Source organism: Rutilus rutilus (genome assembly GCF_951802725.1).
Source record: "Rutilus rutilus genome assembly, chromosome: 11".
Lineage (NCBI taxonomy): Eukaryota > Metazoa > Chordata > Actinopteri > Cypriniformes > Leuciscidae > Rutilus > Rutilus rutilus.
The window spans coordinates 9,434,522-9,450,710 of NC_140216.1; the positions used below are offsets into that span (position 1 = coordinate 9,434,522).

The 16,189-nt window shown below is 35.9% G+C and overlaps 1 protein-coding gene across 2 annotated transcripts; it reads left to right on the plus strand.

Annotated features, from left to right (window-relative positions):
* Positions 1–4,340: 4,340 nt before the first annotated feature.
* Positions 4,341–15,881, plus strand: LOC311300051 (homeobox-containing protein 1). Of its 2 annotated transcripts, XM_084424131.1 has the most exons (11): positions 4,354–4,580; positions 5,079–5,190; positions 6,655–7,066; positions 7,443–7,528; positions 8,882–8,992; positions 9,826–9,951; positions 11,355–11,505; positions 12,154–12,236; positions 12,390–12,485; positions 14,379–14,500; positions 14,576–15,881. In XM_084424131.1, the coding sequence occupies exons 2-11, from the start codon at positions 5,112–5,114 to the stop codon at positions 14,717–14,719; spliced, it is 1,410 nt and encodes a 469-aa protein (XP_084280257.1). In that variant the 5' UTR covers positions 4,354–4,580; positions 5,079–5,111; the 3' UTR covers positions 14,720–15,881. The 2 variants fall into 2 exon arrangements, with proteins under 2 accessions (XP_084280258.1, XP_084280257.1); XM_084424132.1 differs by lacking the exon at positions 9,826–9,951 and having other exon boundaries at positions 4,341–4,580.
* Positions 15,882–16,189: the final 308 nt, after the last annotated feature.

A 16,189-nucleotide genomic window follows, 5' to 3' on the forward strand; every position in this document is an offset into this window, starting at 1 on the left:
ATTCCAGCAACTGGATTCAGAGTGTCTTTAATGCCATGTATAATTGCATAGATTATGTAGATTCTCTCCACAAGAGGGACACAAACACAAAGGGGAAGAGAACTGCAAGTTCTGCCATTAAAACATTTTCTGTTGGAGAACATGTTTGAATACATGATTAAATACTGTATAGGCCTATGCTTTCTTGTTGGTAATTTATATAAAAGTGCTCATGTTTAGGCTACTTTATAATTATTTATTACTATAGCCTACTAGGCTATACCTCTTTTATATTATTATCATCGCAATAAGTAAAGCATAGTAAGAGTGCAAAAGTGCCACTAGCTGAAGGGGGAACAAAACCAAAGCACATGATACTGTATATGGCAATAAATTGCAAGATGACAATGAAATGGTTAATAGGTGTAATGAAGGCATGATTTTGAATCAATTTGAATTTTATTTTAAATGTGGGGGATGTCAAAGTTATGGCATAAAATACGGTGCAGGTATACTAGAGGAAGAGAACCTGAGCCTTGAAAAACAGGCTGAGCATATGAGCCCATCACAGATACACTGTAAAAAATTTCTAACCTCCCTAACTCAAAATTTTCTAGTGACTTATAACATCTAAAATTTTCAATTGGCCCAAGTGAAATTCTGTAAATTTAATTTACAGAATTTCACTTGGGCCAATTGAAAAATTTTGATGTTATCAGTCACTAGAAATTTTTTACAGTGTATGTAGCGCCCTCTCTGTTTTCGCGGCGGTACTTCGGCTCTCTTTTCACACGGTATACCGCACGCGGCATCATTAGAAAATAATACACCACCACACCAATGTATTACCGGTAAATAGATCAGATCAGAAAGTCTTAAAATATTTATATCTAAAATAAGATGTTTAAGAATAACATAATTCCTGTTATAATTGGTAATTTAATATTTTGATGGATTCAACATGCTCATATTTAAAAACTGCTGCTACTGACATTCACCATGCACTCTTGGGGTTCTATATATAACATTATGGTTCTTGTCTCAATTTTAAAGAACACTTTATGACAAAAGGTTTCTATATAACGAAAAAAATTATAGCATAATACTTTCATGTTTAACGGGTTATTTCAATTAGAGATAAAGTTTACAACTTCTGTTTAATTCATGAAATTGAATCAAAAATAAATAATGAATTAAAAAAAATAATTATGACAACTTAAGTCAGGATTTTTTCGCTATGTGTTTTAATTGCTCTTAAATCATGAAAAACAAGATTTTAAATGATTTACATTTAAGAGATTTTCAAATGTCCACTTGACGATTTTGGTTTTAACTGAAGATATACTGTATTAAACATATAGGCCTATGTAATGACACAGCAATATTGTGTATGTTTAACATGTTTTTGTTTTTTTTAACAAACCAATGAATACTTTTTTTTTTTTTTTTTTTATGATTTAAAATCCTGTGAAAACCATAAAATATATACAAAAAAAACATAAACGCAAAATATTCAAATGCATATGTGTTTATTCCCGTCTAGTCTAGATGAAGAACTTCATACAAGTTGAACTTCGCGTGTCTTTAATATCAGAACATGAGGACGTGATTCCATTAAAGATCAACCGTCGAAGGTATAGGACTCTAGAAAGAGTATGTCGATTTACCCTTATTAGCTGGTCATTCTGATTATGTTCAAGATGGACACGTATAGCTCTCCTCAGAAAATTCAGACTGAAATATATTAATCTATTGATGTTTTCAGATTGTGGAAAAATACGAGTTTTACGTAATCAGATTACTTTTTTGATGTAACGAGTAAAGTAATGCATTACAATGTACAAGTAATCACATTACTTTTTGATGTTGGCTACATGCAAATTACATTCTAATAACACAAATACATTTATTATACAACCAAAAAAAGTTACTGCAGACAAAGTATTTTCAAGAACAGTCACAGTAATAATATGCAGCCTTTTTTCTCTGTTTTCTATAGTCACTTAGCACCAATTCGAATTTTTTTTTGGTTGCCTTTACTGTATAGGCAGCCAAGTTTTATTGAATTCCCATTTTGTATCCCAAGTACACATTTAAGTGTGGGTTTTCAGTACAGTCTACAAAGTGCTATTTCACGTCACATCAGAAACTGTAATGACCGTCTCGTTGGACTGCATAGATCTAGTAATGTTTCTTCTGGCAGATAAGGGCTGTTTTCTATTTTCTGTATGGCCAATTTAAAAAAATAAAAAAATAAATGAAGAATATTAAAGTGAAATCTGAAGAAAAGTTCAAGGTGCTTCATTTTAAGTAGCCTACTTGTTCTTTGTGATGTCCTTTTGGCATTCATTTCTGATATATGACTGTATTTTTAGAATGAGTAACTCAGTATCCTATGTGATTAAGGTTAATTGGAACCATTGGTTCGTCTTTGATTTGTAAACAATAAGCATTTGTTGTATGTTAATTTGGAGAAGAAAGGAAGTCCAGTTCAGGAGATAGCCAGCAAGCACTAATATCATCCGAGGGAGGATGGTCAGCAGACTACTCTAATATTATTGTCTCCTGGATATTATCTTGATTGTCTTTGCAGGCCGGAGTTGCTAGATGGATCATCCGTTTACGTCTGTGTAAGCTGGCTCACTCATATCAGCCTTTCAAAATGAGATACAGCATTTTCCAGAGGGGCATCGAGATGCACACCAGGCTGGTGATCACCAGTAATACAGCTGAGATGGATTTCTCTGTAGGCTGTGTCTCCTGAGGACTGGACTTTTCATTAAGAAGATGAAAATGAACTGACATCTAAAGGTGAACTGACCCTGCAGTAAAGTTCATAACCTTTTTAAAGACCATGCACCCTATTGCGGTTTATTACGAATGAGATGTCTTTTTAAACTTGTTGTATCACTCATGTAATGCAGCACCTTTTGAACTATATGAAACATTCAAAAAATGAAAATGGTGATGTTACAGTTGCCTAGAATGCATAAAAGGAATGCGAATTGACCCGGCATACTGTGATTTTTGAAATGTTTATCAAAAACAGGTATTTATTTGACATTCTTCATGGGGAAAATATATATTTTTGTACCACAACCCCAAGAATGCATAAAGCGAGTCAAATTGACCTGTATTCATTTCCTATGGAATTTTTAATCAACACAGTATTTTTGGATATATTTTTGTCAATAATACTTATTTTGTTGAAACTTTATGGATTACTTAAAAATCAGTTGACTTTTTTGCACCAACCCTGTGTTTGAATATGCATATCTCCACTATATAGTGGGTGAAAAACAGTAGGCCTATGTGAAAAGACAGTTGAAGGGCACAAAAAAAAAAAAAAAAAAGGAAGAGGTGCAAACTCTGGCCAAAAGTTATGCCTATAGGTGCACATCTTATGTGGAAAGTTCTGTCTCTGTCTGGAAAGATCATTTTCACATGTTCTGTGAGAAATGTGGTGAAGGTTCAGACTAATATACTTTACATTAGATCTAAATTAGTTAGAGTTTGTTAAGAACAACTGTATTTTAAATAGAATAAATTTAATCTTTTGTGATGCATAAAGGAAAGTGGACAAATAAACATGTTTGAAAACATTTTTGTATCATCAATTATTTTAATTATTTAATTAAAATGCCTCTTTGTGCATTTATGTAGGTTTTTTGGGTTCATGCATTCTAGGGTTAAAAAAATATTTCCATAAAAGAGAACACATTGTTAGTTGTTAGTTCATGTTAGCTAATGCTTTAATGTTAACAAATGGGACTCTTGTAATAATTTTTTTTATAAAAATGCATTTTATCCAATAGGCTATAATAAAATATTACATTGCTCACTATAATAAAGGCGTCTAAATGATTTTGTTGATAATTAAATATTTTAGTAATTATGTGGATTTGTTTATTTGTATTTAGGCTAATTTTATTGTTTAGTCTATGTCTTGATTTATGTTTTTGTTTTTCATTCCTCTTGTAGAAGCCTCAATTTGATTGTGCTGGATGAAGGACTAGTGACTCATCTTGCACATTGCAATAACTAAATGATACAGGATTAATATAAATAAAAAAACAAAGATTTATTTGTGGTCAGCAGTATGAACCTCATGTCGACAGTGCAAGTAACATTCCTGGTGCATTATAAACATTCACATTGCTGTGTGCAAAAGAGGAACGCATAAATCCATACAGAATAGCAGTCCTGCGAAATCTGACAAACGTAAACAAACTTGACAAAAAGTACATACATTTTATATTTCACATCTACTCCCGAAAATTTGCCCAAAGAACTTGCAAAATCTTTTTACATGTCATTAAAGATAGTATGGGAGTCTCTTCTGGCATCAACTTCCTGCATCCACATGGGACTGTCGCTGCGGGTTGAGAGGTCAATTGTTGACTTCCATATATCCAGTAATATTATGCTGCGGCATCCCAGGACAATGTGACCCTCCTCGGATCACCTTCATTAGCTAGTTGAAGCTCCTCGGAGTGCAAGTGAGCGCACGGGAGGGCCAGGATTACACCCAGGGTGTGCACCGACCGCTCTCCAGCGGCACCAGCTCAACTCCGGCTGCAGTTTGACGGTAGCGCGGGGAGGTAAGGCGGATAACTGCGTGATGGGCATAGGCTATATAGCTTTTCATGCTAGCGGCATTACAGTTACTTTAGCGCTCTGTGCATCAAAGCTGTGCTACTATGAAGGCATCTCATACCCGCACTCATAAGTGATATTGTGAGACGCGAATCCGTTACAAAAACTGAAGCAGCGCATTTGTTTGTAGTAGTGCATGACTTTTACGCGTTGTCTGCCAGAAGTAAAAGCCGTGCCAAAGTCAGTGGGTTCAGCTGCAAGTGTGAAAACAAAGGCGAAGATAATTCATTTTTGTATGCAGTTGCACAGCAGCGCGTGCCCGCTGGGGCTAGCCAGTTAGCGCGAGCCTGACACAAAATAAAACCATGATTACAAACGTGCTTTATCTGTTATTGAAGGTCTTTATTAAAGCAGACGTAGTCGAGTTGTTTGTATCGTTACTCTAGCGTGAATAACCGACACATGCTGACTGGCTGTTAGTAGTTATTGTGATGTTTTGACAGCCCCCCTTGTCCCCTGCGGGTGACTCCTCGACCATGCGACAGTGGTGCCTTCCTGCTGTGGCTCCACGCGCAGAACCGCTCCCAACGGGCCGATTATCACCTCAAATATCAGGTAGGGCAACAAATATGATGTGAAGCATTTTTTTTAAATGAAGATAATCAAGCTAGATTTGCATTTCCTGAAGGAATGTCAGTGTTTGCAACTGCAAGGTATAATAATTGTAAAGTAGGCTACAAGGATAGATAGATAAGATTAAGAAAGATATATGAGATTGGCAGTAATGATAAATATAGAAGAATAACTAGATGTGTCCAGTGTACCTTTTGGAATTCACCAATATAAAAAAGTAAATGATGTCAATATTTTTTCACTTTCATGTTATTTCACACCTTTGACTGTTTATTCTGTGGAACAAAAAAAGTGCTTTTTTTATTATCCTGCTCACTGTATTACTTAATGAAAGTTAATGGGGACTGGGGCTGTCAGGCTCCAAAATGAGAAAAAAGTACCATAAAATTAAAGCTTGTGTGATGTAGGCTATTCCAAGTCTTATGGAATAGCTTTGTGTTATTCAGTTCAATTCAATGTACATTTAATGTACATTGTAGTGCTTTTACAATCCATAGTTTCAAAGTGTAAGGAACATAGTTCAACATACTAAACTTTAAGTAAAAAAAAAAATCCACATTATTATTATTATTATGCTCTTTTTCTTCTTTTTTCCTGTGCAAAAAAGACCACAAGCCCCTTCTCCATTCATAATGCGCTCTGTTTGTTTGAGCATTCCAACCAGCCTGACACAGCAACACTGGCTCAACCAATGGCATGAGTTTAATATCTGTTTTCCTGACCAATAGCAGATTTTTTGCTGTTCTATAGTGCCCACCCACATTTCAGCGGCTTTGGTTTTGAAAGTATTTTTCTTACACATTTTTCCCATAGGGATTTTAAAAAAGTCTTAGTTTAAGACTCATAAGCCACTAACCAAACCAGCTATGAGGTGATTGTGAACTTTTAAAAACAAATTCTAAAACCGTGAAATTTTTGTCCAATTTTTAAATACTTTTTTGGCTTCAAATCAAAGTACAAGACTGTGTAACAGCTTTAATGAAGGAAATATTAATGCAAACATTAAAATATTTTAGTTGTTTAAGAGTGTTGGGAAATTGACTTCTACATTTGAAGTGCTTCATGAGAGTGGGCGGCACAATTTGCTTGTCTCAATTCTCTGATTGGTGGAGATTTCTCTGGGTAATGTAGATGTTCACTAGGTATTCTGCTGTTAAATGCGATTCTTTTTATAAAGTTCAAATTAAGCGAGCTGTTGGCTTCAACAATATTACACACCATTGATTTAACAACTTTGTAGTTCACAGTAACTCCGTCTTTAAAGGTTTATAAGTTGTCATAAGAAATCAATACATTTTTACTCCCAGAACCCCACTGTTCTGCTATTTTTGTTGTTGTGATGACATAAATGGTACAGAAACTACACACTTCTCAATTGAGTGATGTTTAATATAAAATCAAAACAACATAATTTGCTTATTTTTTTTGTCTTTTCTTCTCCTGCAGATGTCAGGATGGAGTGTTGTGATGTGGAGCCGCGCTATACCATTGAACAGATCGACTTGCTCCAGCGTTTAAGGCTGTCAGGGATGACCAAACCTCAGATCATTCAAGCCCTTGAGTCTTTAGAGAGGCTTGATCCAGACCATCGAGCCCCATGCTGCAACAATCACTCGGCCCCACCCAGCGCCCCTACCTCCGCAACCCCCGCTGCCCCCTCGTCCTCCTCCTCTTCCTCCTCCTCTCTTACCTCAGCCACCACACAGACCCCTGTCATAGATGCTGCATTATCACCCAGCAACAGCTACGATGCCTCGCCTCCACCCCTGTACCCACCCAGCGGAGTTCAGAGGTCGTTTAGTTACGACTTGGCGGAAGAGGACTGGGATCTGGAGGAGAAGGTGGAGGAATACATGAGGTATTTTTTATGAGAGCACTCTATCAGCTGCTTCTGTGGGATTCTCTTCTCAGGTCTACTGAGAGGTAGAGATTAATATAACAGCTGATAATGACAGTGAACGTCCCTGAGCAACAGTGTAATTTTCCTAGAACAAGAGCCCTTTCTGAATCAGGTCAGGTGGACAGTTGGCTCAGATGGATGCTTTTTGTAGCTTTTCTTGTAACTGCTTTGGATCTGCCACATAATATTTTCCCCATTTAAACATATATATATAATGCAAAACCCCACTTTTATAAAATCTTTTGAAGCAGCTGACGTTTTTAATGCTTAATGAAAATTAAAACCTAATGTTTTGACTTTGTCAATGTTATGCTTGTCTTTGTTTGGACTGTAGGAGAGACAGTAACCTTGTGAAAGAAGAGATAAAGGCTTTTCTCAATAACAGAAGGATCTCACAGGCAATTGTTGGACAAGTCACAGGTACTCTGAATGCTTTCAGTCTCGCAATGGAAAAAAGAGTGTACATGCTAATTTTCTAATCATTTTTATACTAAAACCATTTAACCTAGGCTATATTCACAAAGTATGAATTATTTCCTGTGCTGAACAGGAGAAATATATTAGTAATGTTTTTATTTACTTGCACATCAAGAATGTCAGACAGGGAAAATCTAGGCCAACCACAACTTCGATAACCAAAACATTGACATGGAGGAAAAAATCAGCAAGCATGTGAAACTGATAATATCTTGCTGTAAAGAGGTCAGAGCTGATGAAACATGCGCATAGAGAAGATGGATATCGAACATGACTGCACAACAAACTTGCTTTAGTCTGTGGAAGCAACTGATTGCAAGTTCAGTTTGCATTTTCATCCCTTAGTTAATACATTTCCCATTACTTTACACAGACTGTCTATTACACAGATTATACTATACAGTGAAAGATCAACACTGGATCTTATAAGTTACACAGAGTAAAAAGGCTTTTACTATCAATAATCAGATTATTTTGAGGACATATGCTTTTTTTACTCATAATAGTGTGTTTGTTTGAAATTAAAGTTAGTTGGAAGTCAATATTACATCAATCACATGCAGGACTTTTATTTAATTTTACTTCAACAATATTTTAAAAATGGCTTGCGCCTGTATATTTATATAAAACCACACCAATAGAACGAAGCAATGCCATTTTAGTAATATGTATACTATTATAGTTTTTATTAGTATTTTGAATTAGCTTTTATATTTTCAGGTTTCATTTTTTTTTTTTTTTTGCTTTTGTCAGTTTTTGGAAACCTGTTGCAGCAAGGTTCCATTTGTTCATTAGTTAACATAATCTAACAATGAAAAAATATTGTAAAGAATTTATTAATATCATTTAATGTTAATTGCAACATTTTATTAATACATTATTCATTTCAAAAGTTGTATTTGTTAATGTTATGTAACGGACCTGAGCTAACATGAGTTGTATTTTTATTAACTACCATTAAAATAGATAAATAAATACTGTAACAAATAAATTGCTCATTGTTAATGTTTTGACTTGCGTTAACTCTTTCTGTAATATCACTTTTTAATTTTTTTTTGTTTTAGTTCAGTTTTATTTATTTCCAGCTAGTAATTTTAGTGCATCAACTTAAACTTATTTTAGTTAGTTGCCAAACCAACATAATTTTAGGTTTTTCATCTAATATTTCTATTTTATTTTATTTAAATGAACAAAAATGTCTTTAATAGTGTTAGTTTTTGTTTACCCTGGCATCTTTGGTTTTATTCTGATCTTTTCCTGTCATTTCCTTTTGTATGACTGTGTGATCTTCTGCAGGTATCAGTCAGAGCTACATCTCCCAGTGGCTTCTGCAGCAGGGGCTTGAGATGAGCGACTCCAAACGCAGGGCGTTCTATCGCTGGTACCTGCTGGAGCGTAACAGCCCAGGTGAGTTGTGCTTCCTCAGCAGGGAGACGACTTTCCAAAAACAAGGGCGTGGCCTGAATTTTAGGCTTGGGGCTGGCTTATGTTCAGTTTTTTTGGGGGGGGGTCTTCACCTGCCATTCTGCCATATCTTCCCTATATAGTTTGCACGGTCCTTGAGGGCTTTACATTTGAAAATTCAGTGTTTGATAAAGACCATATATTGGAAGGACATGCTATGTCGCCGCACCGAATTGAAATGAAATCAACTGGTGTCATTTCCCATCAGTTATGCGCTTAAGTTAATGCTGTTCTTGGCACATCCAAGAAGTGTAGGTTGTTGCAATCAGAAATTAGCTTTAAAGCCTTTAAGGCTGTAACACCGCCAACACTCACATCATCTTGCATTTATAATACAGAAAACATGTTGATGCTTGAAGGAGCTAATTAAGTAATGTGACGCCCTCCAGGACCACTTCTGCTCTTCATCTCCCAGGTTTGACCCTCTTCTGTAGCTCTCAGTCCTGATCCTGGGTTTGTCAAATGCTGGTTTTCATGTCCTCTTTGCACTGAAGTGCAATTAACACCCGACCCTACTAACAAAGCCCTGAGCATGACGCTTTTACATTCTCTGCGGCGCTAGAGAATTGAGCATGGCTCCAAGAACCTAATCACGTTGAATGTCTATTAACGCTGCTATCTACAATTAATTTTTACTTACTTTAACGATCTACAAGGATTTTCATTGAGCACTATGTTAATATTTGTTTTACGGTCATCACCATTAATTGCAAGTTTTCGGCCTCTTGAAGGGGCCCTAGTTAACACAGTTTTCTGATTGCCAAAATGGGTTAAAGGAATCAGATGGAGTGAAAACCAGCATGCTCAGGTCCCCAGGAGCAGGACTGACACTCCCTGGAATAGGCAGAGAGAACTGCTGATGCACCTCCTCCCCTGGTACTCTGCTCACCAAGCCCAGTCAGGTAACGTCCACGCAGCAGGGAAACACTGCTTAAGTTTACTTCAGTACAAATGGTTTGGGAAATTAATATTTGTTCTCTTCGAGTCTTAAATCACCTTTTCACTATCTCCAACAAACATTACACCAGAAGTCATTCATTTCCAATGGAGAGTAGTATGGGAGCTGCTTTAGAGTTCCGATTAAATGCAATTTTTGGATCCTATTTGCGCATTAAAATATTTTAACTTTTGTGGCTAGACCTGGCCATATGTGATGTATTCTAATCAGAACCTTTTTGAGTGCAAGGTGAGAGTTACAGTACCAATAGTTTTGCACTAAAATGCTATTCTTTAAATCATTTTCTGAAATAATTATTATATAATGATGATTATTTAGTTGATTAACCCTCAGCTATTAACCCTAGAATACCTACTATGCTTCAGTGTTTTTTTTTAGTATCATTTGAGATACTATTATAGTTTTAATACAATTTTGAATTTGGTTTTATTTATATATTTTCCAGTTTCAATTCCATTTTTTTTGGTCAATGGTTTAGAAATTTTATGTTTTTGACTTCTTAAACTAAAAATAACCTTGTCTATATATATTTTTTTATTCATTTGTTTGTTTACTTTTTTTTCACTTTTTTTTTTCTTCTTACCATAAACAGAATTTTTTTTTTTTTTTTTTTTTTTTAAACTATTTTAGTAAACTAAATTAAAATAAGAAATATTATGCGTTGGCAACTAGCTGAAATAAAATAAGTTTAAGTTTTTGTATTTATTGATTCTTTTTACGTTTTTTTTTCTTCTCTTTTTTTTTTTTTTTCAAGAACCTTTTTTTATGGTTTTAGTTTACAATAATAACCATGCTATGCTTTTCTTTTAGACGTATTGGCAGTCATTTTTGCGTTGTATGGAAAATAATCAAACACTTTTATTCTTCCCGTTCTGTGCGAATGGCACTAAATGTGACAATTCTATGCGAATGTCAGAAATAGTGGAAAGATGGCTTTAAAGTCTTTTAGAATGGCTCTTTAGACTTAAAGGGATAGTTCATCAAAAATAACACCTTTGTGTCATTCTAAACCTTTATGATTTTCTTTCTTGTGTGGAACACAAACTTAACAGAAATTTAACAGAAAATGAAATGCAATGAAAATGGATGGGGACCAGGAACAGCTATGGCCACGATTCACTTTCATTGCATTGAGAAAAGAGCAGCATGGACATCCTTCTATAAGTATCTCCTTTTGTGTTCTATGAAAGGAAGACAGTCATGCCGGTTTGGAACAACTTTAGGGTTAGTAAATGACACAATTTGTATTTTCTGGTGAACCATCCCTTTAGTTTGTATTTAGCTACATGTGCAGTGAATTCATATTCTACTGCTATTTTGGTTTGTGTGCAATAATGTTCATAACAGGCACCACGTTGTCCATGCGTTCACTGGTTAAAGAGGAGCCCGACTGGAGGTTGGCTGCAAGCCCCGCAGACAGGGCAGCGGTTGGGCCTTTTAGACTGCGCAGAGGTAGTCGCTTCACCTGGAGAAAAGAGTGCCAGTCAATCATGGAGAGGTAAATGACAGAGCATTACTGTCTTTGGCACTATTCGGATTGTAATAGTTTCTCAGGGTGACATCTGTAAAAGAACATATGCGTGGCTCCTTTAAGATAAAACTCACAAAGACAAATACATGCTGCAGTTAAATACGGTCCTCGCTCTTCTTCCAAGTGCTTAATCACCCCTTTTACACACAAGAGACTATTTATGGGAGTGATAACTGCATAGTACAGTGAATTTACTCCAATTTTGACATGTTATCAATTAATATAAAAAAATAAAAAAATAACCATCCATCCGAACAGGATTTTTGATTTACCGTTGGAATTCTGAATTTATTGTGATGGCACAATCATCATATTGTCGTCTTTTTAATTTGATTGTGAGGTATGGTGACTGTTCCCTTAAAAGTGGAACATTTTCTCCATTCGCAAGCATTTTTCCACTTAATGTGATTGTCATAAATGTTGTGAATAAAAGTAGCCTATTTAATTAATCATTTACTTTACATTTATTCATTTAGCAGACGCTTTTATCCAAAGCGACTTACAAATGAGAACAATAGAAGCAGTTAAACTAACGATCAGTGTTCTAAGGCCGTTACTGTTTCCTATTGGTTGGTTTCCGAGTCTTGTTCTGATTCACTGCGTTTGTTCTCATAGTTTCTTTATAGAGAATCAGTATCCTGATGAGGCCAAAAGAGAGGAAATTGCCAATGCCTGTAATGCTGTCATTCAAAAACCTGGTAAGTGATTGCAATCGGTATCTAGGCCGCCTCAGAACCAGACCAGTCATATCATAGCCATGCCATATTTGTTGCAGATGTACCCCTGCCTCACTGAATGCCAATTGACTTATTGATTTAAATGATGAATTTCTTGCATACATGTTGTTTCAGGATGCAAACTGTCAGAATTTGAACGAGTCACTGCGCTCAAAGTGTACAACTGGTTTGCCAATCGGAGGAAGGAGATGAAGAGACGTGCCAACATAGGTGAGACTGTAACAATCGTAGTCTGACACTCGCTGATTTAAGTGACACAAGAATCAGAAGTTTATCTAGGATGCCTAAAGTTTTAGTTTTTTCCTCAGTACTCCATGTGGAATATTTCACACATTAAGCCTCCAAAACGAATATTTCAGTAACAAAATCACATAGTGCCTGTCTGTGGGCTGTCTATTTGTGTGATTATGAAGTACCGTTCAAAAGTTTTCAATTCAATTTTTAATGTTTTTTATAAAACCAAGGTTAAAACTACGGAAGAGGATTAGGGCCAATCAATAATAAAAAAATAAAACCATCTCGAGATTAAAGTCATTATAATGCGAGATTAAACTCGTTATATTTCGAGAAAAAAAGTCGAAATACAATCTTGAGAATAAACTCATTACATTTCGAGAATAAAGTCGTTGTGTTTCGAGAATAAAGTCGTTGTGTTTCGAGAAAAAAAACCTCGAAATACAATTTTGAGAATAACGCATTCGATCAGTGTTCATTGCATAGCCTACTGATAGAGGACATGGCAGAGTTGGATCACTTAGTCAAGCTATATTTTAGACTTTCTTTCAGTAACAAAGAATAGAACATTCTTAGGTCTAGGTCAGCTAGGTCTTTTTAGAAGAAAAAATCAGTCCAATTTGCGCGATGTACTCGCTTTTGTCCAACATGAAATTCATCGAGGTTTCGTGGTTTCCCAGGATACCATAAGACGCATTATTTAACTTGTTGATCCTCAAGGTGTGGAATTTCGACGAAGGAGACGCTTGAGAAGACGCCAGTACACTTACGCTGGCCCAAATGCACTCTGGCATATGGACAGCTATGATAAATTAAAACCGTACGGCATTGGCATTAATGGCTGTATAGATGGTTACAGTCGTTACATTCTGTGGATGGAGGCATACACAACCAACAACGATTAATGCGTCTTATGGTATCCTGGGAAACCATGAAACCTCGATGAGGTTGATATCAGTAGGCTATGCAATGAACACTGATCGAATGCGTTATTCTCTACATTTCATTTCGACTTTTTATCTCGAAACACAACGACTTATTCTCGAAATTTAATGAGTTTATTCTCAAGTTTGTATTTCGAGTTTTTTTTTCTCGAAATTTAACGAGTTTTTTCTCGAAACACAACGACTTTATTCTCTAAATGTAATGAGTTTATTCTCAAGGTTGTATTTCGACTTTTTTCTCGAAATTTAACGAGTTTAATCTCACATTATAATGACTTTAATATCGAGATGGTTTTATTTTTTTATTATTGCTTGGCCCTAATCCTCTTCCGTATAAAACGCATAACAAACAAGCAATACAGTAAAAACAGTAAAGCATTGTTACAATTTAAAAATATCTTTTATATTGGAATACATTTTAAATGCATTTTATTCCTATGATGGCAAAGCTGAATTTTCAGCATCATCATCACTCTTGACAGTCTTCAGTGTCACATGAAGCTTCAAAAATCATTCTAATATGCTGATTTGTTGTTCAAGAAACATTTCCAATCAGTTGTGCTGCTTAATATTTTTGTAGAAACCATGATGCATTTTTTCTGGATTCTTTGAATAGAAAGTTTAAAAGAGCAGCATTTATTTGAAGTAGACATCTATACATGTTTTTACTGTAACTTAATGAATTTATTGCATCCTTGCTAAATTAAAGTTCATTTCTATAAAAAAAAGAAAAAAAAGTTAGTGTATAATCCCGTGATTTGTGGACAGGCAATTAGATGTTTATTTTTATTTTTATTGGAAGCATTCATTTCAGTTTGAGACATTCTTTATGTTTCTTGACAGGAAAGCCTTTGCAGGATTTTTAAACTGTCATCGTTATCTCTTTATACTATTATACTAAACACTTTCTCTCTGTTTCACTCAGAGGCCGCCATACTCGAGAGCCATGGGATAGAGGTGCCGAGCCCCAGCTGCCACTCCAACAGCGAAGAGGTTGAGACTCAGGAGTTTGGAGATCAAGTCATGAGTCAGCGTTTCTCTGAGCAGGTTGTTGTAAATGCACTATTCGGACTGCTTTTGTGGTCAGGATTGTTTGTTTGAATGTGATGGGTTTGTTTCCAGGAGGATCTCTCCCAGAGAAAAGACATTGAGCCAGAAGGTGCCATGCTACCTCCTGTGGAAGTGGTGTCTCTTCCAAGCCCGGCCTCTCAACTCATGGAGCGGAAACTGGATGAATCGAAAAGAGAGGCTATTGATGACGATTAAGCGATGAGCCGAGTCATACTTTTGTTCCAAAGTGGCTTGACGTGGCTGTTTCCAGCCAAGCCTGACACACTCAATTCTCTGGTGCCTCTAGTGGTAGGGAGGCCACTCTATGTATCTACAGTAATCACGCTTGTAGTAACGGCAATATTTACTCTATATAGTATATTGTGCATTCCAAGACCGTCTTAACGCTTCCTGCGAAAGGGAAAGATGCATAAGGTGCAAACTAGTAACTTTCTTATCACGCTAAAACTGTTTTCTTTCATTTCTCATATACAGCAGTTTCACCTGGTATTATCTCGAGCGAGCAGTCTAGAGAAACCTGCAGGACAGGTGTTTAATTTGACAGAAGGGGTGCACTGAACCCAGTTAGGAGTCTGTGTGAATTTTAGGAGCTGAACAGTCTCTTAGTTGTCATATGCAATAGTTAAAGGACAAGACGGGACATATACACCCCTGATAGATACACAAACTCAGGTAGAACCAAACTTGGCAGTTGAATGAGAAGATCCGTTTTCACCATCATGGAAATCAAAAAGTGTTTCTCACAATAATGGTTCATTGTGTAGAAATGTGACTTGTCAAGCTTACCAAACTGTACATATTATTTTTCACTTCTTTTTTTCAGGTGTAATCTGAAAGTAATATTCAGATGATCATGGCTCTCTTTTTGTATACTCAAAGCTCTTTGTATCCAGCCACTTAAGCTATACTGACCCTGACTAGTGTGAGGGGTCTAAAATGCTTCAGAAGTTTCCCCCCCTTAAGTATTATTTGCTATAAGCATTATTTACTTGCCTATTTAATAAGGTAATGCAGTATGTAAAACTACAAGTATAATATCAGCATCTAATGCAACAAGCTGCTTTTCAATGAATTGATATATACAGTTTGATTTTTACGAAAGCCAAAGCTCGGCCAAGTTGTAAAACAATGCATTTTACATGAACATAGTCAAATGGACTAAACGATTGCTTACGGCACATCAACGTGCCACGGTGAGAAATGCTTTGAGCGTGTAAAGGCTTTAAGCTGCCCAGTATGATTATTCTGGCCTATCAGCTTTGTACACACACAGGATATGATGCTGCACGCTGTCAAGGCCCCCTTACTGTGTGCTTTTTTCCTAATGACAAAACAATAAAATGAATAGACAAATGTAGTGTTGAGTTTGAGTTCAATTTATAAATTGTGACCCTGGATCACAAAACCAGTCACATGTCCCACGGCAATAGCCGTCAAAATTATCATTTTTTTTTTTTATGCCAAAAATCATTAGGATATTAAGCAAAGATCATGTTCCATGAAGATATTTTGTAAATTTCCTGCCGTAAATATATAAAACACTTATTTTTGTGAGTGAATGCAGCACAATCGCGAACATAAATGGACAACTTTAAAGGCGATTTTCTCAATGATTAGATTTTTTTTTGCACCCTCAGATTCCAGATTTTCAAATAGTTGTATCTC